The following is a 27,745-nucleotide window of genomic DNA, read 5'->3' as shown; positions in this document are numbered from 1 at the left end:
ATCTTTCTTCTTTTCCCAAGTATGTAATAAAGCTTCTCTGACACTTAATTGTGTACAAGTCTAAAATGGAACCAGATCTGCAGCAAAACAACTCTGGGTAGAGAATTTTCTACTAGGCTGAAGTATTTTCTGCAGCATTTGCTAAGTGCGGTCTGGTTCCATGTATTTATCTGCTTAGTTACTGATGAAGGTGTTCTGTTCTAGTAGGACTGTTCGCCAGAGTCTCTGACTGAGACATACGGTTATATGATGCTTGTAAAGCTGTGCCTGTCACTGCCACTGGCTTCTCTGGACAATGTGCTAAGTTCTGTTCTTGCTTTCCAATGATTTCTGTGCTGGAAAGAAAAGCGATTGCTGGAAAAGTATTTAAAATTGAGCACAAAGTGTTGGCAGTTTAAAATACTGTCACTATATTAGCATGCTTACTGAGGAGAGCCACCCAAACCCTTGCTCTAGAGTAAACTGCTGCATTGGCCACTGTGGTTTTATTTCTTTTATTAAAAACCCATACTTGTTACATTTTCAAGTGTAAATACTGAAAAATAGCCTATGGCAAAATGAAAAGGCACAGGATTAAAATCAGCTTCATTGTTTCCATGGATACATGTTTGCTGTTTGGCAAAGAGTATTTTATACACTTTCTACAAGAAGAAGCATCATTTTAAATACATCTCTGAAGGGAGGGACCGTGTTCTTTTAACCATGACACCAGAATTTGTACTCCTAAAAATGTGATCTCTTTACTTCACTTTAAGGTCCTGTCTCAGTTGTTCTTTGGAGCAGAGGAACTTGAGTGCAGCAGGAGAGTGCAGCTTTGCATTACGATAGCAGCTGACAGGCATCTTAACATAGAGCTCACTTTGTACACAGTAAGACAAATAGCAGTCTCTTACAGCAAAGCAGGGATCAAGTATACAGACAGCACGGGAGTTCAAGCTAGTTCTAACCTGGATTTAGGAAGAATGCAGCAGAAACTGGCTCAGAACACTGGGAAATAGTTCAGCGAAGCATTTCAAGCTGGTTTGCTGTGTCTCAGAAGGGGTGGTTTTAAGAGAGACTAGAATTATTGTTCCTTTCTGAAAAATAGATGTACAGTTGGTTGTTGGTTTTGCTTTTATCTGAGAAGTAGTCTTTGTAACCCTGATGCAGTATCTTAATAACAGTCAGGATGTCATTGAAACAGTCATTCCTGTTCTGGAGCATGCCGTGGCTTCCAGCACAGCCCATCAGTCATTGGGATACCTGTGTGCTTCCCAGTGGGACTGTAAGAGCTTGAGGGCTGTAGTTTCCTGGATTCTCACTACAGTAGCTGCACCATGAGCCTTGGCTGTGACTGAAGGGGAGAACATCAGGCACATCGCTTGTTTGTGTCACAGAGTACGTGTCATTCTCACCAGTGGTTTTGGTTACCAGACCCTGCATTTCTCTGCAGGATGCATGGCTGTGCCTTTCTTACAGTGGAACACCTCGGAGAATGCTTCAAAGTTCTGCAAAGACCCCATCACCCTACACAAAGAGAAGGAACTTATTTGCATGGATACAGGGCATGGAGATTGTTGCTTTGAAAACAGAAAACCATGTTGGAATCCAAGTCTCAGAAGACAGGATAATTTATGCAATAAAAGTACAGCTGATAGGAATAACGAAATGCTGGAACAGAGCATTCTGGTCCATTCTCTACAGACTGGCAACTTCACCAGGCCAAGCAAAGGAATGTGCTCTCCAGCACTGTCCTACAAGCTGTGGGAGAAGCTCTTAAAGTTAGTCCAGATTGATTTGTTAGAGTATAGCTCATAGCAGTGAGCCTCTCTCTCCTGTGCCATACTGGCACAATGGGTTGAACCAAGTAAGTTATCGGTTAGTAAATCAGTTAGTAAAACGCACCTGTATTTCAGAGGGCTGTGAACATCTGTCTTTATGGACTGGCTAGCATATTCTGGTCTGTAGGAACCACACCAAACCTAGACAAGGAGGATTAATCATTAGTGGGTCAGTATTAAAGAGAATTCAGCTTGGGGACCTGCTTACTGGTTTTCCAAGTTTTTCCTAAATTTCTTACAGTATAGTTGGAATATGTTGTACTGAGAAAGCAGAATAATGATTAACTAATTACTTTTTGTTTTATCAAGTTCTTGGATTAAGATCTGATGCTTTAGGGTAGACATATTAGCCCTTGATTTCACTTATGTTTCCCCAGATGAGCTGGAGGTTCAGAGTCTGAAGCACACCACCAAGTGTGTTGGCCCACTATCAAATATTTAACCTACTGTATCACATCTGTTACTCTAAGAGTTTCTCATCCAGGCCATCTTTTTCATGTCTCCCTTGAGGACCTTTTGATGAGTGCAAAAATGAGCCATTGTCCAAGTGGAGCTTGGGACTGATCTTCTCTCTAACCTCTAAGATAACCTAACTCATACTTTCATGAGGCATGTAGTGGCTGCACCCAAGTGTTCTTACCTGGGCAAAGTTGAGGAAGAAGAGCTGTTTGTGGGACAGATTCAGTCCTGGCAACTTTGGCTCCTTCCCTTCCCGTTCCAGCCATTTTAAGTAGGCCTAGAAATGATTACAGATGCAATTCAGACAGCAGAGTGGCCTATTCAGGCATGGTGGGTATTCTGAATGTTATTTGGGGGTGAGAGATTTCAGTCACAATGTATATGAACCCAACACATCTGCTCTTCTGTGTTTTCATAGTTTTTATCTTTCTAATACAAATAGTGCAGCGAATTTTATGACAAAGCTGTCACAGAAGTACTCTGTTGACTGTTCTGGCAAAACCCATGTAACACAGAGAGAATTCACATTCAGCTTCTCAAGTACAGTAATCTCTGAACTGAGCTGTTATGAAATGGGAAAAAATAGCAGACTCTTGCATGGAAGTGTTGTTTTAGAGGAGCAGTTGACCAGATGACCTTCACCATGAGGAGCTCTGTGTGTTCTTTACAGAGCCACCTGGAGATGTACCCTGCATTTCTTCAGGAAGGTAGCACTTGCTGCTTTAGAGAGAGGCATGCCACTGGTGATACATGCATGGTCATTCATGCTGAGGAGCCTGAACACCCATGACTGCAGCTTGAAGTAAAATCATCACCTTCCACTGACTTATTCTACAGGAATTTGTGTCTGGAAATAAAGCGTTAAGCTCTATGGTGATGATTTTTCTCTCTTCAGGTAGCTGCTCATAAAATAGCAGATAATAACCTTGCTCAATGTTAAATCCATTACCGGTATTGTTACACATTAATTGGCCAATTTTCTTTTTTTAGGTCTATTGACATAATGGAGACAAATTAATGTGTCCTCACGCTGGCTGATTTCAAATGTTCTAGTACCTGATCCTCTTCGCTGCTGACAGTCTCAAAGCACACAAACAGCAAAGGTAGAGCTGAGGGTGAAAATACATTTACATTGGAGGATTCTGTGCAGGCAGCTCCTGTCATCCTACAGCACCCTGCCATGTTTGCACAGCTTTGCAAGTTTATTTGAGAGAAACAAACTTGGGGAAAACAGTTGCTCTGCTTCCCCATATCACCAGACTGTGTTGCCAAGAGATCAGTGCTCTGTTGCCATGTAAGAAGCTCTTTGAAGGTGTAGCTGTCATTTTCAGAATCAAGGGCTTTAGAAAGGTGAGGGTGTTTTAGCTTCTCCCAAGCTAATCCTGTGCCTGTTGGTGAGTGTTACTCTTGATTAGCTGACACAGAAGTGTGCAGCATCAAGCACTGTGGTAGCTCAAAGTACAGCCAGGAGAATGAGGTGGTCTTCTCCTGGGTGCAAGAATGCAGCAATCCTACACTGTGACTGGGATGTAAGCTGCTAGATCCATAATTGAGGCTTTAAGGTTTTGAATATGGTAATAACATTGTCAATGTTCTATTGACAGAATAATGCTATTGCTGAATCCCAGGGGTAAAGTTACCCCACAGTATATTTGGAGGTTACCTTATAAGCCTGTCGGACTCCTCCATTATCTGCTATATTTTCTCCTAATGTGCTTATTCCACTGACCTGTAAAAGAATAATCATTCATTTAGTCTGTACTCAGTAGTATTAGCAATGCTTGGAACCACGAGCTGAGCACAGTCATACATCAAAGACAGTCATGTCTGGAACAAAAGGAAGGACTTTGGGCTAGGGCAAAGAAACGAGAGAATGGAAATAAAAACTTAATAGGGTAAAAGCTGTAGATTAGAACAGAGAGAAAATATAGGAACATAACAGGAATGGGCTTCTGGGCAGAACATACACTAGCAGGATGGCAAAATACAGTAGCAAACACCAGATTTCCTCCCCCTTGCCAAAATCCCCCTGTAGGGTCTGGCAGCAAAAGCACACATGGGCCCAGCTCACCATTAACCCGCTGCACACAGATACTCTGGTTTCTAGGCTACACCAGTATCCCCAGTTTACATTCATTATGGTATCAAACCCAGTGGTGTGGCATTTCTTGGTTTCACTTACATTTTGACCCCCTGCGAGCTCCCATGTGTAGTTCCCGTACTGATAAACCATGCAACGAGACTGCTCCTTGAAATGCATAGCTGAGAAATTGCTCCACCAGTCAAACATATTCCCATCTTTATCAAAATTCCTGCCTACATGAAAATCCAAGACAAAAGGATTTTTGAGTGTGATCCTGTGTGCAACCACAGCACTGTGTAACCCGTTTCTTACAGTGTAATGAGGACAGCCGAAGGAATACTATTTTCCCAGTTATCTTCTCACCATTGTCATCAAACCCGTGGGTAATTTCATGGCCAATGACCATCCCGATCCCACCGAAGTTCAGGGCTTGTGGCTGGCGTTTGCTGAAGAAGGGGGGCTGCAGAATCCCAGCAGGAAAAACTGCACAGAGGGGAGGAGAGAGGGAGATGCTGTAAGGCACTGTTAGTTCTGGGTACTTTGCAGACAGATTGCTTGGTTTAAAGATCAGTAAGGAACATAAAATATAAAGTGATTAGGAACAACATCATGCCTCCTCATGTGAAATTGTTTCTCTCTTGATAAGTGGAAAATGACAAGTTAATGAAGGTTTAATTTAGCACATCTGCAATTACAGTATCTCCTTGTTTGAGAACCAAGCATCATTTACATTTCGACTTTAGCCTAATTTGGGCCATAATGTATGCTGCAGTAAGTCAAGAACAGCATGTTCAGTAACTGTCTGTTAGAGATAGGGACAGTTTGTATTATAGAGCCATTTTATAGGGGAACTAATGGATGTTTTATTGCTTTATTTTCATTAAAGAAAGGCTGGCAATCACATGCTGATTACCAGCAACACTCGGTGATAATCCTGCAGACCACCAAGTGCTCTTGGAAGCCAGTCTAGGGTGGGAGCAGTGGGAGGTCTGTTCTTCAGTCTACTGGCAAAAACCTTATATAGAATCAGTGGGATTTAGTGTTCATCCCACCTATGTAAGATGAAAAGCACATAGGCTTCTAAAGGATTTAGGATTGAAAGCAGTTAATTCTAGTAAGATACTTTGTAAGAAGTGAGATACTGAAATTATATAGCAATTATTTCATTTAGAGACAAAATCGTTTTGGACTATATAGAAAGTTTAATCCATACAATTTCAGGGAGAAATATGTAAGACAGTAGTAAGACAGAGGCAGGAAACCAAAAGCAGTGTGGAAAATTATCTCTCTGAAACTTGAGACAGGACTTAACTGACATCTACACTATTGTGGGTAGCTGTGCTTGAATTTTTGGCTTATACATTCATCTTCAAGTTGCTTAAAGCAGTTACTTCCATATTACTTAAAAGGCAAAATTGTAGAGGAACCAGGCTTCTTTAAGAGCCAACTTCCCTGCCTGCAAAGCTGGGTCACAGCTGATTACCATTACCATAAAACAGAGCCTGAGCTTACCTACAGGGTGATGCACATTCACAGGTTGAGGACTGGTCACAGCTTTTACTGTACCTGCAGTATGGAGGTAAGTGGAAGCCGCACAAATGGAAAATGGCTCTTTCTGATGAGGTTGGAGTGCTAAAGCTTTGGATGTTGCTGCTTTTAGCAATTACCTAAGTTTTCCCTTGTGACTGTTGGTTGGGTTGTTTTCCATTTCTGGCTTTTGCCCTATGAGCAGGACGCTGTTGGTGTCTGGCCTAAAAAAGGCATGTATTTTTCTCTGTATGGTATTTGGCAGTACTTGGATAGTAGTTCTTCCTGCAGCCTGGGAATGTGAATAAGCACTACTTTCTAGGAGTTACTTGGTTCCTCTCCCTTTTGGGGTGTTTAGAAGTCACCCAAGACTCTACAGCATTTGCAGGCTTAACCTGAGTATTCTGGCCATGTGCATAGCTCAGGGAGCATGGGCAGCCAGGCATATTTGCTGTGTCTTAAGTCTGTAGATCTCCTCTGCTAAGAACAGGGAAGGTCAGCCTAGCAGCTCTGCAAAAGCTCCCAGCTCTGACCTTCTACAAGCAGAGGCAGGTTTCTTGAGCCTGGTATGCCTCTTATTGATATAACTTCAGTACCATCTGTACAGATGGCAAACTGAAGAGCTGCCCATATGTTTATCAGGAATATGGAAACATGAGTACAGTCAGCCCAGCATACACTGTGAGCATTCTCTAGTCTCTGAAGCTGGCACTCATATAGTAGCAGTTATTGTCTCAGGCTCTCAAACCTAAAGCTGTTCCAATTACAGTCTATAAACTATGTCTGCCCAGCAGGGAGCTGAATATTCATCAACAAAGTGATTGCCTGAAATGAACAGCCTGTCCACCTTGCCCAGAATTCCTGCACAGACACAGGCAGGTTTGCCTCTGGATAACAGACTGATGAATCAGTTCCACAGAGCCGTTTGAAGCTGCTATGAACCTACCGATCTGATTCCGGTTGGGGGAATAGAATGCATTGACCACTGCAGCTCCAATTATCCATCTGAAAACAAACATTGCACCAAAGTTAGTCCTGATTTAGACATCATTTTTATTGAATTGTTATTGATAAAAAATGCAGACTGCATAAATGGGAAAAACTGAGGTAGGAAGAAAGGTGCCATTGAACACAGGTTAAAGAAATACTAACACAGGAAGTAACTGGTGTCTCATTTATGGGCACTTTTTACCCAAAACAATGCCAAGCTAAAGTTAGAAATGCTTTTTCTCTTGAATGTTGAACAGCCACATTGGGGCAGACTGTGGTACCAGCTCATCTTAATGCTAACTGAGCTTGAGAAGAAACCCACAGTTTACATTCAAAAGACAGTTGGCATTTAGAGGACACTGAGCAGCAGAAGGCAGTTACTCAGTAAGTTAAGGCCAAATTGCTTTCTTGAAAAATTAGATATCTGATTGTGATTATTCTGTTTTAAATGTCTGTATTTGGAGTCCAATATTTCATAGATAATGAGTGTTAACTTTGAGAAGTAACTGTTGAGTAGGCTGCTTCTGGAAACTTCCTGCGATACTTTGATAACTTTTTAGTCTTTATATTTTTCTTTCTCCTCCCCTTTTCTTCTACCTCTGACATACAGTGCTGTCATGAACCATTCAGAACAGTCTGAAGCCATAAACTCATGACAAGTATTCAGCAGCATCAGCCTGTGATATTCTTCCCACATCTCTTGTCCTTATAGTATCTTGTGATGCCCCAGGTGCCAGTGTTTTGCCATAACTACTTATGGGCTGCTGTGGGATGGAATGAAATTTCCCACTTAAGAAACACAGCGCATGTCTGCATCTTCCAGTTCTTGACAAGTTGGTTATTCTGAACTAACAGAATAGAGGGGACTGCTCATCTCAGCCTGGGAACAGGAGTAAGTGGTAGAGGTGCCGGTGTGGCACTAACCTGTGTGTAACACATGCGTAAAGAAGGAGTAGGGATCTGTTCCTGAGGTTTTTCAGAGCAGTTTTTCTCCGAAGGCCAGTCTGTTGTGAAAGCAGACTGTCCTTCAGTTCAGACCATGCTCTTGGTCCATAAGCTTCTCCTTGGCATGCTTGACATGAAATGCTTGCAGCTGGCCAGGTTGCCTCTAACAACTCACCCCCACCCTCCCCAGAAGGCTCTGAATAGGAGCAATGGCTAGTATTCTTAATTGCAATGATTAGCTGATGATATCAGACATAGTAGTTAGGTACTCCAGCGTAATTAAACAGTGATCTGGAGTGATAAGTGGTTTTACGTCTCCTTGGGGAAACCCTTCAAGCTGCTGGTGAGAGATTACTAGTAAGATGTGGTTCATTACATGGAAAAAGTGCCAAGTATTTCATGTATCATCAAACTACCAGGCAAAAAAGGCCTAATTCATGAATCCATGAAAGGGTTCCCACAAATGTGCTTTAAACCATGCCTTGAATGAGCAGGGGTGCTGGGAATTCTGGCTGAAGGGCTACCATCTGTCTGCAGACAGGCTGTAAAAGGCAGCAGTGATCAATAACAGTCTGTGGATTAAGGACATCAGTGCTGTGCAAGAATTCTTGCTATATAGAGCACCATGACTGATTCCTCCAGAAATGAGGGAGCAGAAAATGCTGGGTTTTAGCTGACTGGTCAGAACACTCCCTTGGTGAATGACTCCCCAGTAACTTCCTGGAGGTTTCTCAGTGTCTGCATTGTGTGCTTGCATTCTGACTTAAACCACTTCACAGGAAGAGGGACAGAAGAAACGAACAGGCTTTGCAACAATGAATTTGACTGATGCTTCTCTCTGGGGAGTCTTTGTTTACTTGCTTATTAATAACTGTGATATTGTAGGCTTTGTAAAGGGGTGTTTGACATACTTTTGTCTCAAGACATTCTCGGACATAAGCGTTCTCTGCTGTCCACAGTGTAGGACTTACCCCTAGTCACCCTTACCTTGGAAGTCAGTTGTGGCTGTAACTTACATGTCCTGGTCAACTCTCTCACGAAGTTTCCTCAAGCTCTTTTGGGCTCCAGCTCTCAGGTTTTCCAGAATGTTTTCAAAGTAGCTGTGTTCACTGAAGTTTAACTGAAGAAACAGACACCAAGTGTGTTTATGAGTAAGCTGAGGGGACAGAGGGATTCCTCATACCACAGAGTCCATCTCCTACACAATGTTTTGATTACAAGGTATCACTTACTAGTTAGCTTTTTGCATGCATTTATTTGTTAGCATGTTCAACACAATCAATTCTGTGTGCTGTCCAGTCACTTGGAAATCACACTTGCACAGGTTTAGGTATTCCAAGTGGCAAGAAAAATAAGTGTAGGCTGTTACACATGAAGGCATGCGCAGCGTTCTTACGTTGGCATATTCCTGATCCAGTTTTTCATTCTGATCTTCCAAAATATAATCTGGGTAGCCAATTTGTTCTTTAATTGCCATTGCCTAGAAGAAAAGAGTTTAATGTTTCCTCTGAATTGTTTGTGAGAAACTGGCAGCAAATATTTAAAGACCTTGTTCAAATGCTTCCCATTGCCTACTGAGACTTAATGTGGTTTGCAAGACTCATTAAAAGGAAGGAAATATGTATGTGAGCTAACAAAGGAGTAAAAAGAAAAGGACAATGTAACAGGATAATGGAGAACAGGATAGTGAACACCTAAGTCTCTTCCTGTGATTTGTAGAGGAACTGGGAATAGCGATGCTACAAAATTCCAAAGATTACATATTCATGATGGAATACTGAAGTTCCTTGTTCTCTCTGACCTTCTCACGAGCTTTCTCTTTAGATGACTCATCCATCCACTGTAACTCATCTAAAGTCTCGATGAACACTTCACGAATCTTGTCTATTAAGTCTCGGACCTAAAGAGAGGCAGTAAGAAACTAATCATTTCCATGCTGCTTTTCCCAGGCAGAGCTAAGGAGGGCTGAAAAGCTTCCTACTGACAGATGATGTCCCCATATTCTGTGCAGTAAAACATAGGACTCAGCATTTAAAAGAGCATCATAAATGCGTCCTTGTGCCTTCTGACTCTTGGCTGATTGACATCTTTAACAGACAAAACAGGTTGGGAGATCAGGTGGAGGGGAATGGGCACTGCAGACATTGTGGTTGTACAGTAGTATGAAGGGTAAACTACATACCATCCTCTTGCTCTCACCAGCAAATGTCTCCCTGACATACATAGCTCCCACTGCGTTCTCCATGTTGTTGTTGACATAACTCACACACTCCCTCCAGCGGGCTTCTTCCAGTGTTGTCCCGTAAAGTGCCTGTCATACAAAGCACTGCAGGATTAGTTCTGCCTGTACGTTTCTTCCCTAAGTCATTGCCTAAGGAGGAGGCTAACCTAAGACAAGGGTTTCCATTGTTGTGACTGCTGTTCTTGGATTTCCTTGGGGATGATATGACATAAAGATGTCATTGTGTTGACAAGGACTTGATCTGGGGACTCTGGGACTCTCTTCTAGAACTATGCTCTATTATCTCTTTAGGAAGAGAGGAAATACCTTCCTGTAGCTGGCCCGAGCATCTTTAAAACGCCGGCTCAAGCTGCTGACCCGATCAATCACCAGTCGCCAAATGAGGTAGTTCTGGATGGTGCTGTATGGGAAAGCAAAACTGAGCTTAATCCCCTGGGAAGAGCAACACTAGTGCAGGCAGGCAGAGGAGGATTTTAACTCTGAAGGAGATAAGAAAGCAAATGATTGCTGCCAGTCATCACTTTCATAGCATCTGCAGGTGACTGTTCTTATCTAACCCACTGTAGAGGCCTCCAGGCTGAGGACTGGACTACCATGTCTGTTAGGGATTAATTTCTTTCTAGAGAGCAAGAGCTATAAGCCTGTGATGTATCTTTTTTTCTTCCCGTTTACACTTTTCTGAGCAGGGGGACACCCAGTGCTACACATACTTTGGTACCCAAGGACCTTTGAAGACATTACCCATGTTTCACAGAGAAGTGGTGTCATTTTTCTCAGAGGCTCCGAGTGGGCCCGATCATGTACATTCCCATGATACTTCCATGAATTTTGTCTTGGATATTCTCCAGTTTCTTTACCTTGCCGAGTACTTGGAGATAATTGCTTTCAGCTCTTGCAGGTAGGGCATGCCATATACAACAACCTCTTCTTCTTGGTCCACCTGAACACTTACTGAAGACATGACACCTTGGATGAAGAAGGTCCAGTTAAATTCCTAGGCAGACAGAAAGACATGTGCTAATACCAGATGTTTCAGTGCCTTAGTAGCTGTCTGGACTTTCTACAGTCTATGGGATTCAATGTAGTTGTAGTGGTGTTCAGTAGAAAATTGATTTGTAAGAGACTCTGAGTACAAGATTAAGAATGGGAATGATTTTATACCTCTTTGTTGCATCACTGATTAATTCACAAAGCCATTTCCAATGGGCATGGCAGTAAGAGGAGGCTGCAAGTATCGGGGTGCTCTTTCAACACTTACGTTCAGTGCAAACTTCTCCTGTAGTTCTTTTAAGGTCATTTTGTTGTACAGCAGGGTTACATCATGCCTTTCTTCTGCTGGGGTAGTTGCCTGAAGACATTCACAAGGTTATTACTAGAATCAGCTGGCACAAGGGACAGTGGCTGAAATCACACGCATGCAGGTGCACATACACACACTCAGATAACATGCAAATATACCAGATTGTCCTTCTCGCTCCTTGCTCCCTCCCCAGTATCCAGAGAAGGTCTTGGTTTCTGTACTCACATTTGCAATCTCCGTTTCGAGCTCCATAACTTTTGCCATTTCCCCTTGGACAAAGGAATCATCTTTAGACATATTCTTGTCTTCCCGGATCATCTTGGCAATGGTGATCATGAACTGCAGATAAGCTTCTCTCACCTGCACACAAGAAACAGAGCATGTGTGTAGCATTGTGAAGAAAAAGTTTGCTGTCTGTCATCTCTCATTGAGCATCCATTCTTCTTGTTCCTTTAGCTTTAAGGTGTGCTGTGAAAGAGTTGGGCCCAGGGTCACAGCCTTTGCGCTTGCCTCCAGTGCAACCCTCCCCACTCCAGTTTTCCTGTTTCCCCCAGAACCACCACTGTTACAGATACTACTGCAATACCTAAGACCTTAGTTCATCCTGGAATACCTTAGAGTGCAATCTGCAGTCTCAAAATACAGAGTGAAAGCAACACTTTCTGCTTCCCTGTGCAATCCAACTCTGGCATTCTGAGTTAAAATTACTACTTGAGCAAAAAGAAAGCTCTGTGCTTTGAGTTACACTGTGGGAACAGTGATCCCTACTAGCCAAATACCAGGGTAAACATGGAGGGTTTTAAGTTCTCTGAAAGTAATACCATAAATCTTCTAAACTGTTTTTATTGTCTGAAAGAAAGCTCTGTCTCAGATGGTTCCCAGTGATACCTTTGCTTTATTTCTAGTAGGAGGGTATAGCTGTAATTTATGCCTCAGAATGGACCTTGAAAAAATACTTGGCTGCTGAGGGAGTACTGATCTCTGATACAGGAAAGCTTAATACTACCTATTCTTGCATCCTGCTCCTCCTTCATAGACCTTGGAAACCAGACAAATACAGGAACTGTTGCGAAATGGAGTCTGGGCATTTCCATGATGAGGATGGTTTGTGTTTTGAGGCTGAATGCTGAGCCTTAATCAGGCCAGGTTCCCAGAGGCCTCAGCAGGAGCTCTGCCAAAAGATGCTGGCCTAAGCGCAGGGGGGGTTTGGGTCATCACAGTTTGGCTCATTGTCTGTGGGAAGTGAGCTGTTAAATACCAAACAGAAAGGGGTCGTGTCTCTTCCTTATTCATTAAGGTTAAAACCACAGCCTCTGCCCTTCTTCTTTATAGCTTCAAATTAAAATTGTGTTGAGCAGTACTGGTTTTCTTTTGCTAATGTTTGTTACCTGATTTTCTACCTCCTACAAGTCAATCTAAGTCTGATTTCCATGTGATGATGCACAAATGTCCCTCTTTCTTCTGTATCTGGCACTATAAAGGTGAAACTTGCAGAACAGAATCCCAGTTCCAGCAGCTATCTGCAGCTCCCAACACAACTGCATGGAGTTTGTTTTGTGTTTTCATGTAATCTGGGAGAGAAAGGAGGGTAAATGGCAGCAGGTTCTTACTGGCTGAGGATCTGTTCCATTCATACAGCTTCATGTAAAAACACTGTCCTTAAACTTTTTTCCCCCTAAATGAACACCAAAAAAAAAAATCTGAATATTTTGGTGTTCCACCCAATGTATTTTGGGGTATTATGTTCAAATATGATCCAGTATGACAATAGTTCTCCTATGTCTATAATCCATCTTTCCAGCAGTTTATAAAATAGTAGCCAGAAGCAGTGGCTTTAGAAGAAGATATAAGTGAATCCAAGATAACCTGCACTGAAAATATGAATCTATCCTTCAAAATTAGAGACTCTTTTAAGCTCAAAACAGTGATGATTTTATTTTCCCAAACCCTCCTCATCTGTATGAAGTGGCCAGGTCTGGGCAGTTTGATACTTGCAGTTGTCAGTCCTTTAGGAAACTCTCCAATTTCGGTGTAATTGGGAAAAGCTGTAGCAATGAGCATCACAGTCTGGTTCTGATTGTCACATGTTGTAATGATTCACGTATTTGAGGTTTCCAACACACAGGGGTAAGTAATAAAGTTGTATTAGTAGCACACTGTAAATAAATTAGAAGGAATACTTACTCTTTGATAGTTGCCCCCATTGAAGTAGTAATCCCTGGATGGCATTCCTAAACTTGGCTGGTCAATCTGAAGGAAATCGTACATTTCTGTAGTTAGTGAGGAACAGGAATTGGTGTTGTCCAAAAGCATCCTTGAAAGGCAACACAACATGCTTCCTGTGCCATCCTTTCAGTGTTGGAATGACACTAGTACACTCTAACCAAAGACCTTTAGGAACTGGGGGGAGATAGAAAGTGCAGCTTTTGTCTCTGGATTTTAGATAAGGGCAGGATGGATGCTTGCTGTGGGTCATTAACCAAGTCTTTCAGTAACCTTTGGGATCTAAAAATAAATTAAAGCAGCTTAGAAAAGAAGTTGTTTGACTTGAGGGCTGGAATTCCTGCATGAGCTACATGGACGGGCTCTGAAGAATTATCTGCATACTTTAAAAACACGGTTTCCTGCTGTATATTAAACCTCACTTTGCAGGACACAGGAATTTACAGCCCTTAAATGCTGTAAATCAGCAAAGGTCCATTGATTATTTTATTTCTTTGACTGCAACAAAAATTATGCTTCCATCAAATGTTTCCCAACAGAACTGCCACTGGGGTTCTGAACTGGTGCACAGACTTTGCCAGTATTGTGCACACCCCCTGACTAAGGGAAGCTGATCTCTATGCAGTTTCAATAGCCATCCATTATGATTCTGGCATATAAATAATTCCCTGAAATGTTTTCCTTACATAAATGATGTGTCTGCTGGAATCCCGGTCATCATTCCACACAAACATGTCAATGAGGACACGTTTGTTAAATCTGGAGTTCATTATGGAGAGTTTTTCTTCCATGCTCCAGTTTGCCTCTGGGAGATAAAAGGGAAGATATACATCATTTATCAATATGTATGAGGACTGAATCAGTTGTGTAGTTTCAAGCTTATTGCTGAAACTATTTAGAACCAGAGTGGACATAATGTGGGAATACTTGTACAGGACACTGCTAAATATATATGATACCCTGATTTTTATTAATGAAGGAAAAGGTAAAATGAGGATCTAATTCAATGACAATAGTCTCCCAATTCTGATTTAACACTCCTGCACTCTAAGGCACAGCATTACCTTTGGTCTTATTCCAGTCTGCAGAAGCCACTGGCCAATCTCCAACCATCCTTAAGGCCTCTAGCAAAGGCAATGAATCTCTTTGCTCTATAAGACCTGAGAGTGGAAAACCAGACATTATATTGCTTCCATGGGGGTTGAGGAGGAATGAATTAACACAGGTAACAGGCCTGACAGTTTAAATCTGAAACTGGGCTTGTCATAGCAGAAAATAAGAGGTATAGTTAAATCGTCCTACATTGGTCTTCAGAAGATTAATCAAGTACTTATGTTGACTTCAGTGCTGATTTTGACTGAATTAGTTTGGAAAGGAGGAAATGGGACACGTTTTTGCATTCAGAAGGGAAGGCTTTCTATTAATACTAGAGGAAGATAATAAATATCTGTCCTTTCTACACCCCAGAATGTGTCTTTTAAGCCTTAATGATGTACCAAGGCATCTTCACCTGAAGATTAGCTTTCCAGGCAAAGCCATGCAGATTAGATGGATACTGACTGGCCTTTTGCTTAACAGTACCTTGGTACTTTTGTACATCTGGTATTGAACACGAGAATTAATGGAATAAGAAGAGACTCACTCTCATTCATGCATGATTTGTAAAGTATTTTTGCTTTCTGAAATGCCTCTCTGTCCTCTTGATCTGAAGTCTCCAGCACACCTGGGGAAAGAACCAGGGAGAGTTCTGCTTTGGAGAGCTTTGATCTTGTCACAGAAATCACAGAGTTCAGGGCTATGATAAGTACCTGTTATTGTAGGCTTCAATCACTGTGCAACTAGAGTGCTCTTTAAAGAGGCTATTAATGGAGAAAGTGTCAGGAAGGTCATGCTACAGCTTGTTGTGCTCCTTTTGAAGTTACTACCACAGCACCTATGGCTGATTTTTAGTGGGAGCAGGATGTTCCCACAAAATGGCTGTAGTAAGAGATGTGGAGATTAAAGGACTAGAGAAAAAACTCCCAATCAACACAACACTTCCATGGAAGTTTATTTCTCTGTGAAATGTGCAGTAAGTAACGTGTGAAGCCAACCACAAGTGCACAGCCAAGCAGAGAGGAGCCCCATTCCTACCTTTGAGGACAATCTCCAGCTCATCTCTCAGGATGTCAAAGATGCTGTATCTGGAGCTGGTCTCTGGGATGACGTGCCGGTTCAGCCAGCCCCCGCAGGCGTACTGGTAGAAATCCTTGCATGGGTCAGCTGTTGGGTCCATATTCTGGATTATTCTAGCAGCTGGGTATCAGAATTGGAGAGATGAATTCCAGAGGCTGCCCAGTAATCTCTGGGACTACCAAAGGCTGTCAAGAAGCTGCTTGGCAAGAAGGCACCTTGCTTATGCTACTTATAGAGGATAACCTCGTGTACTGTGATTCAAAGGATCCTATTTTCTCATGCAGTGCAAGGGAGCCTCTGACAGACACTTGCAGTGCAACTGTACTGCTTTGCAGAGGGAGCCTCTGAATGGCAGGCCAGTTCTCCCCTAGGGCCCTAGCTTAGGTACCCACCAATGAAGGCAGTGATGGGAACATCTGTGCTGGAGTCTTTGCTGTCTTGAGGTGTACAAGCAGATGCCAAAAATAAGCAGGGGAGTAGCCCCGTGTGTAGAATGCGTTCTCTGTGAGGGAAAGTTCTCAATAATCATTCATAATAACGATCATTACCTGCTGTAACACATCCAGGGGTGGTACATACACTGCCTGAATTGGTGCCATAGTGAGTGCCTGCAGGAAGAGGAATAAGGAAGCAGGTGAATTAGTTGTTTTGGAAAGAAAAAGCTACCAATGTCACTTGCGAGCAGGTCAACCTCAGTGACAGCCCTGTTTAGTTTTAGAGCAAGCGAGTGCATGTTAGTGCCAGTAAATGGTACCAACTGACAGCTGTGAAGACATCTCTATCTGCAGATTTATGAGGAATTTATTGGAAGCAGTATTACAACAGTCCTGACAGTGAGCCTGAACTCTCCTGGAGGGAGAATACCTACTAATGGTCTCCACAGTCTTCCTGACACATACTGAGTGTATCAGATCCCTTTCTAGACAATCTATTGAGATGCTTTAAGCATCCAAGCTCTTTCATGACCTTCAGAGTTCTGCTGTGGACTTGCACAGAAGCCTTTGCACATGAACATGTAATTTTTCATGCTGAGTACTGAAGTGAATGTGCTTGTGGTGCTAGTCAGGCCACCTGTGTGCTGCTCACTATGGCTCTGGGGTGGGGGTATCCAAGCACCCAGCCTCATGAGTGGCCTTTGCCCCAGGTGCAAACTAATTAATTTTGCTGGTTTAATTTCTCTTTGTGAGCCTGGACTAGCTCAGTAGCTCCTGGCGTTAGACAGCTACTTGGTTCCACACTGGAAAAGGAAAACCTGATACCCTTCCTTTGCAACAGGATTAGCTGTGGTTTTAAACTTCTGTTTGACCCTTATGCTAGGATGTTTGCAGAAAAGAGCTACTAAAACCCCCTTCCAATTAAAGTGGTTTACGTGACAGCAAACAAGATTACAGTAATTCAGAGAGAAATAAAGCAGTGGGGAGGAGAAGAGGGCTTTGAAGTTCATCAGTGGAAGCAAGATAAAAAGCCCCCACTGTGATTGGGAATGTACTGTTCAGGGTTCAGCTGCGAGCTGTGTGCTGTGTGGGAGCAGATCTGCATTAGAATAACTGCATGCCTTATTACAGTTCAGTGTCTGGCAAACTGAACATGGGATGAGCAAAGCATGGGTAACAATTGGTTAGCTTCTTTAATGTAACCTGACAATGTCTCACTTCAGTCTCTGGGACCCAACTGCTTTCAACAAGATTCTGACTCCCCACGTTCACAGAGCCCTTGTGATTGTGGAAATGTAACTGAGCTGTGTAACAGGGAAGTCAAATCTGTTCTGAAACCTTGGTTGCACACTTGGGGCTCTGAAACTGTGCCACAACCCCAGAAATGGCTGGGGAGGGGCTCTCAGCTACTTCTGAAAGGGGCTCCTTTGTCTTTCTATCAACTCTCTCTTACGCCTCAGCAGCACTCCTGACAAAGAACCAAGCCAACCTGACTGTATGACAGATGACCAACACTGCCCTGTTCTACTTCACGGTGTGTTCATTGGGTCTCTGCTCACTTGACTGATGTGCTGCCTGCTGCACCTCTGGAACTCCAAACCACTGGAAACAAACATAAACCACACCTGAAGCCTGAGCCAGGCAACTCCGCACTTCATTGTCTCAAACTACTTTGCTAAAGACAACTGCCCAAGTTTCAGTACAAATACCTCTATTTCTCTATATACTTGTTTTTCCTCCTTACTTAAATATTATTGACAGGTTGAGCTATGACATAAAGACTCCTGCTTTGATAGCCATGGCCAAAGACTGCTGCAGTAGAGGTGTGGGAGGGACCACTTGAGTTAATGTTCTTCAAAGCCTGAAAGCTGAAACAAAACAAATGTCTAAATCCTGTGGATGTAATGGGAAATTACTGAACATAGAGTTGTGAGTGGGATCGTAAGTGGGACATGGCCTCATGTTTGACAGTAATATAAGGCATGAAGCTGGTGATTTGTAGAAGAAGATTGGCACAGATTGTTCGGCTCTGAATCCCATGTTCCCCCTGCTGCAGAGAAAGTGAAGACCTCAGTGGAAAGGTTTGCAGGGAATCAATTCTTGTCTCTTCTCCCATCAAACCGCACCTCCCACTTGGCTTCTCCCACAGCCAAGTTCATCCAGATCCTTACAGGCTTGTTTTCCTCTTTTAAAATGAATCACTCCATTTCCCCTCCTCTTCCTCCTGAGACACCTTCTCTCTGTAGACCTCTTAAACAGTCAGAGAGGGATGCAAAGAAACAGAAACGGACCAGGAGTATTTAATCACTGGAGCTACTTTGTGCAATACTCAGTTCCTTCCTGGCTCTTGAAATTCAGGAGCTCTGCAGCATTACCCTTGCATTTACTTCATTAAGGAGGTCACACTCTTGCTCTGTCAATAGTCTTGTAGGTAGAAAAGAATCGTTGAGCGCTCTGCAGGCTGAAGAATAACTTCTGAGCTCTGCAGAGCACCAGCTGCCCTTCACCAGTTCATCTCTTGCATGGCCAGTTTTTAAAACACAAGTTGCTTTTCACAGCATTTCTGAAGTTCCTTTTTAGACAACAAAAGCAAAGCAAATCATTCGGTACAAGCACAATTTGTGTTTAGTGTTTTCCCACTGCGTTTTGAGGGCCACAGATGGCTGGGGATGGCACACATTGAAACAATTAGATCCACAGTGCCATCAGGCAGTTGAGTGTGAGCTTTACCTTTCAGCACCTTCTCTGTTTATCGCACAGATCTCATCTGCACAAGTGCTGTCGGCACTGCAGACTGCCTCTGTTGCTATTCTAGCACTGAATTGTTTGCCACAAATAATGTCACTGCCAAATTTAGCTGCTCTTCCTCTGAGAGGGCTGTACCAGATGTCAGTGTCTTCAAACCTTTGGGGATGCAGACACAAGCAAACCTCCAACACTTGTGCATCTTGCTTCTGAGAAACCCTACAAACTTGAAAGCCAGAAAGTGAATAAAATATTGGTTAAATTAACATGACTTTGAGCAGTCAGGACTAGCAGTGAGGTGAGGGTGGCAGTTGTGTGTAACTAAGTTGTCTGGAGAAGCCACTGACAATGATGTGATGCTCTTTGGCCTCAACCTTTCCAAGGAGTGATGAAACCTGGACATTGGTAAATATTTGTAGAAGAGAGCTGGGAGCTGTGGAAAGGCTGCAGAGATGTACGTGTGGGTGTGATGGAAAGATTGAGAGCATGGTGTGTTCAGTGTCAAAACCAAATGACTTCACTTCTGTCTGCTTCCCTTTCCATGCTCACCCAAATATTACTCTGATATTCTTACAGTATTTTCCTTGAGCTTATTTAGATGAGGTTTTATGGGTATGGAAACTTCTCTAGATGTCAAAAAAATCCCCAAACTGCTTCTAGAACTATGTAACTGTACTGCTGTGAGAGCTTCAGTGTGTTTGCTGGCTAGGTACATAGATGAACATCACAGTCAGTATTTACGTGTATTACAGACGCTAACTGCTATAAATAATTGAGCTATGCACACCCAAACATAAGCGGGCAGAAGCTGCCTCTAGGTCAGTGCTGCAAACACTCCTTGAAGGCAAGAGAGAAGAGCCTGAGGGACTGCCTGCTGTACAGGACAAGCAGCACATGAGCTCTGCAATCACCGTGCACTCACATTGTGCACAGGGATGTCTGAATCTGGGAAACATTGCCCATAGTTTAACTGCTGATAGGAGCCTGCAAAACACGTGGGATTTTGGAACTGCTTTCTGAGAGATAAGCCTTCCAGCAAAGAAATGTAACAGCACTTGCTTCATGTGCACAAATGATTCACGTGGATTGGGATGAGACACCATTTGGGCAGATGTTACTGGTACCTGAACTCTGGTTTGCCTGCACTCAAGCAGCAAAGATGTAGAGCAGATTTCTCACCTCCTTTAGGCATGCATGCAACAAAATTCTGCATAGCTCAATATTTTGATGCAGAAACTCCTACCTTAGGACACAGCCCTGAACAATTCTTTCCTCCCATCTCCTGAACTAACAGAATAAACTTTCTGATGAGTATTGTCAGTGCCAAATGCTCTGAGATTTCATTTAACACTGAAACAAGTGGTGGTAACACTGAATTGCTGGTAGCAAAAGGCGTGAGCGTAAAAAGGCTTCTCCTGTGAATATTACTCAGCATTGTGCAGTGTTTTACTTACGAGTGCTGAGGAAAGCAGTTCACTGCAGGCAGGGGATGCAGTGGCAAGGTAAGGAGAAAACAATGTCTCACTTCAGTTTTGCTATTCGTACTTGATTTTATTCCCTAGTGTTTTAGCAAAGCTCTGAATGCAAGAGGCAGTGATGGGAATGAGGAACATGAGGCAGCTGCTGCTACCAGTGCTGCTTCACAGGGGTTTTAAATAGGACTTTGCACTTGATGTGCTAGTGGGAAAACTTAGTTTTGAGAGTAACCACGCTCTGCTGCTGGCGTACTCAGGCACAGCACCTTCATGTGCATCACTGTCAGGTTCCTGGCAAGACTTTTGCATCAAAGTCCCTGAAATCTCTCATAGGGATCAAGCTGCCTGATGTGATAGTGAAGTAGTCTCCCTTCCTCGGCAGCACACCATTGTAATAAACAGTCTCCCTTTTAATCTGCTAAGCATGTGGAGCTTTACAACTCCTGGCAGTAACAAACCTTGACTCAGACTTCTATGAGATAAGGAAATGTCAGCACACAGACACACACCTTCCTTCTAAAACAGTACAAGAACTGTTGTCAAAACAACGCAGAACCCAATCAAATGCATAAAACGAATTAAGCACATAGAATGTTGGTCACATAACTTAAAAAGGAAAGAAAACCCAAGCTAGCCCTCTCCATGCCTGAGCCTGGCACAAGGCAGAGGCAGCCGCGTCCCTCACAGGGGTGACCTCGCTGTCTCCCTGTACTTTGCATGTAGCTCTGCAAAAACTCTTTATATCCTTTGCGGAGGGAAGAGGGGAATTCTTTATTCCCAGGTTCCTTACCTCTGCTGCTGGCATAGAGGATCACCAGGGTGACCATTGCACAGGTCATGAGGAGCAGCAAGACGGCCAGACCGATGGATACGAAGCTCCATGATTTCTTTCCAGATTTCGTTGATTTTTCCACAATATCCATTTGACTTTCTGATTTCCCCATTATTGTAACTCTAAATGGAGGAGGGAATAGTGAGAAAGCATTAACAGCACAGCTAAATCAATATAGGGATGAATGCATGGCAAATCAGAGAGGGAAAAAGCAGAATCAAAGCGAAGATAAAGGAAACTTCCAAATTATTACACGTATTTGTCCATCTGATTGTCCACAGCTTTGCCAACCTCATTCTCCATCTCCTGTGCCTGCCAGGCTGCCAGCACTCGGGGTGTGCTGCTGGGGGGCTGTTCGGGACTGCACTACCCCAGCCTCTCCATGCTGCAGTGTCATAACTTCAGGAGCCTGCTTTGGGAAGTGTGGAAAAGTCTCATGACCAGGTTGGGCAACTCCTTTCTCCCAAACAGGGAAGGAGGGGGAAAAGCTGCCTCCTTCCACTCCCCGCTTGGAAAAGTCTTTTGCTGTTTCGAAGAATCTTCCTCCTCCTCCAGTGGCTGTAAGCAGGTCTGGGGGGCTCTGTCAGCAGCACAGTCCAAGCAGAGCTCCTGCGAGTTGCGAGTGTCTCTGAGCTGGGTCTGCTCCGCCTCTGGCACGGATGCAGGGTTTGGCGAGTAGAACGCGCCTAGAGCCCGTGTCTGCAGGAGCCGCTGACCCCCGGTGCCTCAGGGCCATGCTCCAAGCCCCGCGCTCTGCCGTGTGCAGCTCCCGGCCCCAGGGCAGCGCCGCGGCGGGCGGAGGGAGCGCGGCGCAGCCGGGTCCGGCCACGGCGCTCCGGCAGCTCCGCGGCGGCTTCTGCCGGCTCTCCTGCAGCCCCCGGGGCTCCGCCGCCAGCTCCTTTGGCGGCTGCTCTCGGGGCGCCAGGAGGTGCAAACCCACCGGGGCCCTCCGGCTGCGGCAGCGCTGGCGGCGCTCGGTGCCGTGCGTGGGAACAGCTCCTGGTGTGAAGCGCGCTGATTTATAGGTCGGTGCAGGCTATGGAACAGGATTCTTTTAAGCTCCTGCTTGGAAATCTGTCTGGTAGCAGCTGGGAAGGGAGTGAAAGAAGGCAGGATAGGCATGTGATGTCCCTTGGGGGTTATTCTTTTCCAGAAATGACTTTGGAAGGAGGGAGAAGCCGGTTTGTTTGGGTTCTTTTCCCCTCGCAGGCTGCTTTATGGAGCTCGTGTAAGTCGCAGCCAAAGTTCACACTATATAAATTCTCAGGCTGGTACCTCTCATGACCTGAGCGCTTCCCCGGCACTCCAAGTTCTGTGCATGCTCAGGAGGAAGTGCTGAGGGCAAAGAAGGGATTTCTCTGTGGCAGCCCCGTTTACTGGGAACGTGCACACAGAGTTTTCCAAGAATGGGCATGCAGGCCTGTTGTGTGAATGGGGTAGGAAACAACGAGTGCCAGTTTCTTCTGCTGGAGTATCAAGTCTCCTCTTCTAGTCTGTGTTCTGCTTCAAAGCCCCTGTGAGGATTTGCCTCCTTTCTCCAAGTCATGTCATCTTGGGCTCTGTCAAGTGTGAAGGCAGCTGTTCCCATCCCACCATCTGAAGAAGAGCGTAAGAACGCAAAGAGCTGGAAAAAATGCGTGCAGATCCTGGTGTCCATCTGTGAAAAGCAGCTACAGAGCAAAGGATGCTCTTAAGGATAACGTTATGGTTTTAGTGATGAGTGATCTCTTGTTTGTGTTTGCAAGAAGCTAGCAAAAGATTAGTTTCCTGCGTACGTCCATGTACCTTACTGCAGAAGAGTGGTGGTGTTACAATGTGGCTCTGAGGACTTAGTTCAGGTTCATAATACTGCAATAGACAATCACTGCACAGGATTAAATGTAGTTATTCTTGTAACATGGCTGTAAGATCCTGCAGGGTGTTACTGTGTCCATTTCACAGGTGGAGAATCAACAAGTGATCTGAATGTGGCCCAAAGCGGCTCAGTTGAGGCCGATCCAAGCATCAGGCTGGAAAGTCAGTAGTGAGAAGCAGTTTGTATTTCCTTTACTCTTGCAGCTTAGCTCTGAAATAACCTGCTCAGTAGCAAAGTCCTTCCATTGCCCATTTTCAGGCAGGTTTCAGTGGCTGTAAAGGACATGTCTGCAGACTCATTAATTTTGATAGTCTTGAGCAGCTCTGTGTGCTCACTGAAATAGAGTGATCTGTCATTCTGACACCTCCCACCAGTGCAGTGAGGCCCCTGTTGCCTTCATTGCTTCTAAGGGGAAGGACCTATTTTAGTTCTGGCAAAGGAGATTTGATGATGCAAAGTGGAAATGTTTTTTTTTTTTCCTTGTTATTCCTTTTCCCTAAGTCCCCTATTTGACAAAGTTATTCATAAACTGCTTTCTTTCCGCAGCGTATTGCAACCAGAAAGTGCTAAAAGAAGTTCACTTCCTTTATACCTCAATGGGGAAACTGAGGCACAGGGAAGTGTTGTGACTTATCAGAGTTACAGTGGCAATAGCTGACTGCAGAAACCTTCCTGTCCCACTCTTTCATCTGCTGGCCTAGGTCACCACCCATTAGACCCTTATTTTACACGTTAGCTTAAAAAGTGTAATCTGTCCTTACAATGATGTAAAGGTGAACACTGATCTGGGGATTTCTTCTTCCAGAAACTGAGACTCAGTAGGTTTCAATTGTTGGAAAACAGGCCTTTTGCACAAAGCAATGTAGACAAAACCCATATGAAGCAGTGAGGTGTTTGCTGTTTGCATTGGGCTGCTTTGAAAGGATTTTTCCCATTTTGCTTGCTCTGTACCTAAAGGAAGTTGTGTTCCTGCCATTTGGAGTTGTGGAGTTTGCAGTGGCAGGGTTACAGCTCTGGAAAAGCCCCAGATGGTTGATGTGTACACTGGACGCTGGAGGGGTGGGACGTGAGCAGCCACTCCCGATGGCTGCTTCCTCTGGATGCTTTTACTGTGCACCTATGACTGTTTACTGGAGAGGTGCTTCCACAGGCGTAAGGCATCCCAAACGACCCACAGCTACCGTGGTGCTGGTCAGAGGCAGGGAGCTGCTCTGGAGCTGTTATACAATGGTCTTTTCATGGGAACCAATTTAGAAGCTTTCCTATGTCCCTGGGAGAATCTGGCTATACCTGGGACATGGCATGGGAAGAAGATGTATTCAAGGATACTGGCACCTTTCTCAGAAGTTTGGTTGCCGTGTCTTAGTTGCTTACAATGTCAAATTGACCTTCAATGCTTCATTTAGAAGGAACTGATTGTAAAGAGAAAAATGGTGAAGGGTTATACCTTTTTCCCCCGTGCAAACGTTTGCTTTACTCAGGTGGTTAGATGAGGTGATGTGTACCTCAAAACCCCAATGCTAGGACCATATGAGAATGTATTGTCTGATCTAGTTCCCTGCCATCCTGAGGCGTTGCACAGTCTTTCCTCAGGGCTGACTGAACTTCTCCCAACAGCTTACTCAGGTTGCACTCAGTGTGTTGTGTTTCGTGTTGATGGAAGCGGACGTGCTGGGTCAGCTGAACAGATGTTCTGGTGGTTGCTGCTCTCTGCATGCTCCAACAGAATCAGGGGCTGCATGAACAACCGGGTGGTTATTTCCCAGCCAGTGCTCTTGAGTTCTCCTGCAGGTATGAATCAGCTACATCAGATGTATAAGCAGCTCCTTTAGTGTCCAAAACCAATTGGAACCAAACAGGACATGGTGCTGACATCTTTAGCATTATGTGTCTTAAATATTGCTACCATGGAAACAACCATCTCTATCTGTTACACTTTGTGTCTCCTTATAAGCTGGTCTGTACCAAGATGTGAGAGAAAACCACATACCTCTGGATGCCAGGGATTTGTACTTCCTGCCCATGCAGAAAGTCATGTATAAATCAAGAGCAACAAGAATTGCTCTGTGGAAAGGTATTTTCCTTCTCTCCAATACAAACAGCAAAAGCAGCTCATTTTGAAATGTCATCCATAGGTGAGGGAACACAGACAAGTAGTTACCAGTGAATCTCACACTTTTTTGTTCCAAGTGCCTGCCGTTTTTCTTTCCAATTTCTTTCTGAGCCCTTCCCTTTTTCAATAGAGGGAAACCAGCAATATGGGGTATTGTATTAGGAGAGTTTTAGGGTGACACTGTAGTTCTAGTGGGGGCACAGTAAAGAATATAAATGAATGTGTTAATAGGCAAAGCACATCCTTATGCTACCTTGCACTGCAGCTCTGCATTTCACTTTGATTCTATTGCTTTGGCTTCTCCTGATGGATAACAAGTATTCCCCACTCAGAACAGATGGGTTACAAGTGGAAATCTTCCTTTTTCTCTCTTTTGGACAGTTTTAGTCACCAGGTACAATCCAGCCGCTGCATCTGTCCCCATGTTGCAGCAGGAGTGCAGTGCCAAAGCCAAAATCACCTGCAGGTGAAAGAGCCTGCTTTTCTTCTTTAGTGCAGATTACAAATTGCCACCTCCTTGTATGTGTGAGGCAGAGGTATGGAGAGCAGCTTCAAAACTCTTCCAAGAGGCTGCTTAAGTACTGTTGCTTACCTCTTTGTCTTTAGTGCATTACAGATAGTCAATCTCTGCTGAGACCTGGGTTTCAGTGTTCAGGTTACACAGATGCAAAGATGTGTTTCTTCTGTGCATATAGATTGATCTAAATAGGGAAACTCATCTGAACCAAGATTTATATGCATGTCTCAAAGTGCCAGATTTGCTATCAACATCACCAGTTCTGTTCAGTAACCAAACCAATATGTTCCAGTCTAAGCAGCTGCTTTCTCAAGAGGAAAGGAGTATTGAAGAGATTGTGCTAGAAATGAGGCTGGTCTTGCACATTAAATACAGAAGACAATCTGAAGGTATAGGGCGACATTAAAAAAAACAAAGCACCAAACAGCCCCCAGTAAATCAGCACAGTGACTGACTCCAGGACAATGGCTGGATGTTCCCTTTGGATTTATTGTAGCAGGGATGCTGACTACTGAGGATAACTCATTGTGCTCAAAAAGAATGGGTTTGTCTTTGAGAGCCAGTGGAAGGCTGTCATCTATCAACTAGCTTAAAAAAAAACCAGAAATCACTACTCAAATACCTTCTTATAGCTGGTTGGCACCAGATGTGTGGAGTGTAAATAAGTCCTGGTAGATGCACATGTGAAACAGATCAGAATTGGGAAAACCCTGAAGTTCAGATGATGTTTCAGAACTCTTTACTCCCCCTCCCTTTGGAGACAATGATCTCTGAACATCAGAAGCAGGAAAAAGAATAGCAGACATGAGTGTATTCTGTATTGAAGGTGTGCAGTGATTGCTGCAGCAGCTCTGTAAATGCATGCACTCTGCACAGAGAAGCAGGTGAAAATGGAAAGTTCTCTTACCTCTGCCTTGTGGAGAACGTTTGCCAGCTGCAGGGGTCAGGAGCCTGGTGCAGTTCCTGGGTGGAATTCGCATGTTTACCTTGTCTGGCAGTCAGAACCAAATGCTAATGCCTGTTACCAGCACTGATGTCTGGAGCAGGCTCTCCCTGGTAAAGCTCTTGCTAAGAACTGTGCCTAAATCTGCCTCTCTCTTTCCCCTGCACACTCACTCTCCCACACAGGTGACTTAGAATGCCCAATGAATTTAATGCTCTGCTCAGACTTGTCAGGGAGAATTAATGCTTTCCACATACCTGAAATCAGCTGATTCTGTATCTAGGCTGGAGAGTAGATTGCGCAGCATCACGAGCAAGTCTGTCCTGAGGCGGTCAAGGTGATTTCCAGCTGGGGAGCATTTAGAAAGATCTCTGCTATTACAGTAATTAATTCTTAGGGTAGTTCTTATTTTATGGACACACTTCACTTCCTTCCCAGGAGACTGTGCAAGTATCTGTAGCAGGGAGACTCCTGTTGGAAGGCAGTGTCTCATTTCCCATACACTTAATTTCAGTGCAGTGATGATTACTGCAATTACATTTTTAACAACACAATGCTTTAAAATCCTATGTGCATGACTTAAAAGGTATGTTTTTGCATTGTTTTGCTGCCTGGGAAGATGAATTACAAACAAAATGAATTGAAGATATTTTACTTTATTTTCAGCTGTGAAGCACATTCACATTTCAGTTGTAATATCCATTAAATGTCCTGTTTATATCTTACAAATGATAGAAGATAGTTCCATTTCCCAAGAAAAAAGATATTCAGACCCGTTGACAGAAATTCGAGTATAAAAGCATAGTCATAGTCAGTTAAACTCCACGCATTTAATGGAACATGGAAGAGCAAACCATAAGCTTCTCTTCAACAAATCATTACTTGGTTTTGGCAAGACTGTCCAGGTGTGAGTCCTGAATTATGAAAATGCTTATAAATATGCTTAGCTTTTAGCAAACCTCCCCTTCTCACCCACACCTCACCTCTCGCATGCCCACTAGAAAAGGATTTGGATTCTAGATGTGCTTCTGGTTCGAGTTTCCCACTAGGTACTTGTTTGGCATGCG

At 43.8% G+C, this 27,745-nt stretch overlaps 1 protein-coding gene across 4 annotated transcripts; it reads right to left on the bottom strand.

Moving 5' to 3' along the window:
• Positions 1–478: 478 nt before the first annotated feature.
• Positions 479–26,794, bottom strand: MMEL1 (membrane metalloendopeptidase like 1). 4 transcript variants are annotated; one of them, XM_062614579.1, is made up of 23 exons: positions 26,643–26,794; positions 21,209–21,372; positions 16,313–16,372; positions 15,723–15,884; positions 15,232–15,312; positions 14,654–14,749; positions 14,276–14,394; positions 13,551–13,616; positions 11,592–11,726; positions 11,325–11,414; positions 10,924–11,060; positions 10,373–10,466; positions 10,007–10,135; positions 9,626–9,724; positions 9,221–9,304; positions 8,841–8,944; positions 6,836–6,894; positions 4,726–4,845; positions 4,462–4,595; positions 3,943–4,008; positions 2,461–2,556; positions 1,885–1,961; positions 479–1,506 (listed from the first exon to the last, which is right to left on the bottom strand). In XM_062614579.1, the coding sequence occupies exons 2-23, from the start codon at positions 21,360–21,362 to the stop codon at positions 1,407–1,409; spliced, it is 2,262 nt and encodes a 753-aa protein (XP_062470563.1). In that variant the 5' UTR covers positions 21,363–21,372; positions 26,643–26,794; the 3' UTR covers positions 479–1,406. The 4 variants fall into 4 exon arrangements, with proteins under 4 accessions (XP_062470563.1, XP_062470561.1, XP_062470562.1 ...); XM_062614577.1 differs by lacking the exon at positions 26,643–26,794 and adding an exon at positions 21,504–22,110; XM_062614578.1 differs by lacking the exon at positions 26,643–26,794 and adding an exon at positions 21,542–22,110.
• Positions 26,795–27,745: the final 951 nt, after the last annotated feature.

This window comes from Pezoporus occidentalis, unplaced genomic scaffold (genome assembly GCF_034315485.1).
Source record: "Pezoporus occidentalis ecotype Australia unplaced genomic scaffold, CSIRO_AGI_Poc_V1 ctg176, whole genome shotgun sequence".
In the NCBI taxonomy this organism is placed as follows: Eukaryota; Metazoa; Chordata; class Aves; order Psittaciformes; family Psittacidae; genus Pezoporus; species Pezoporus occidentalis.
Note: the sequence above shows the minus strand (reverse complement) of the source record. Positions and strands in the feature narration are given on the sequence as shown.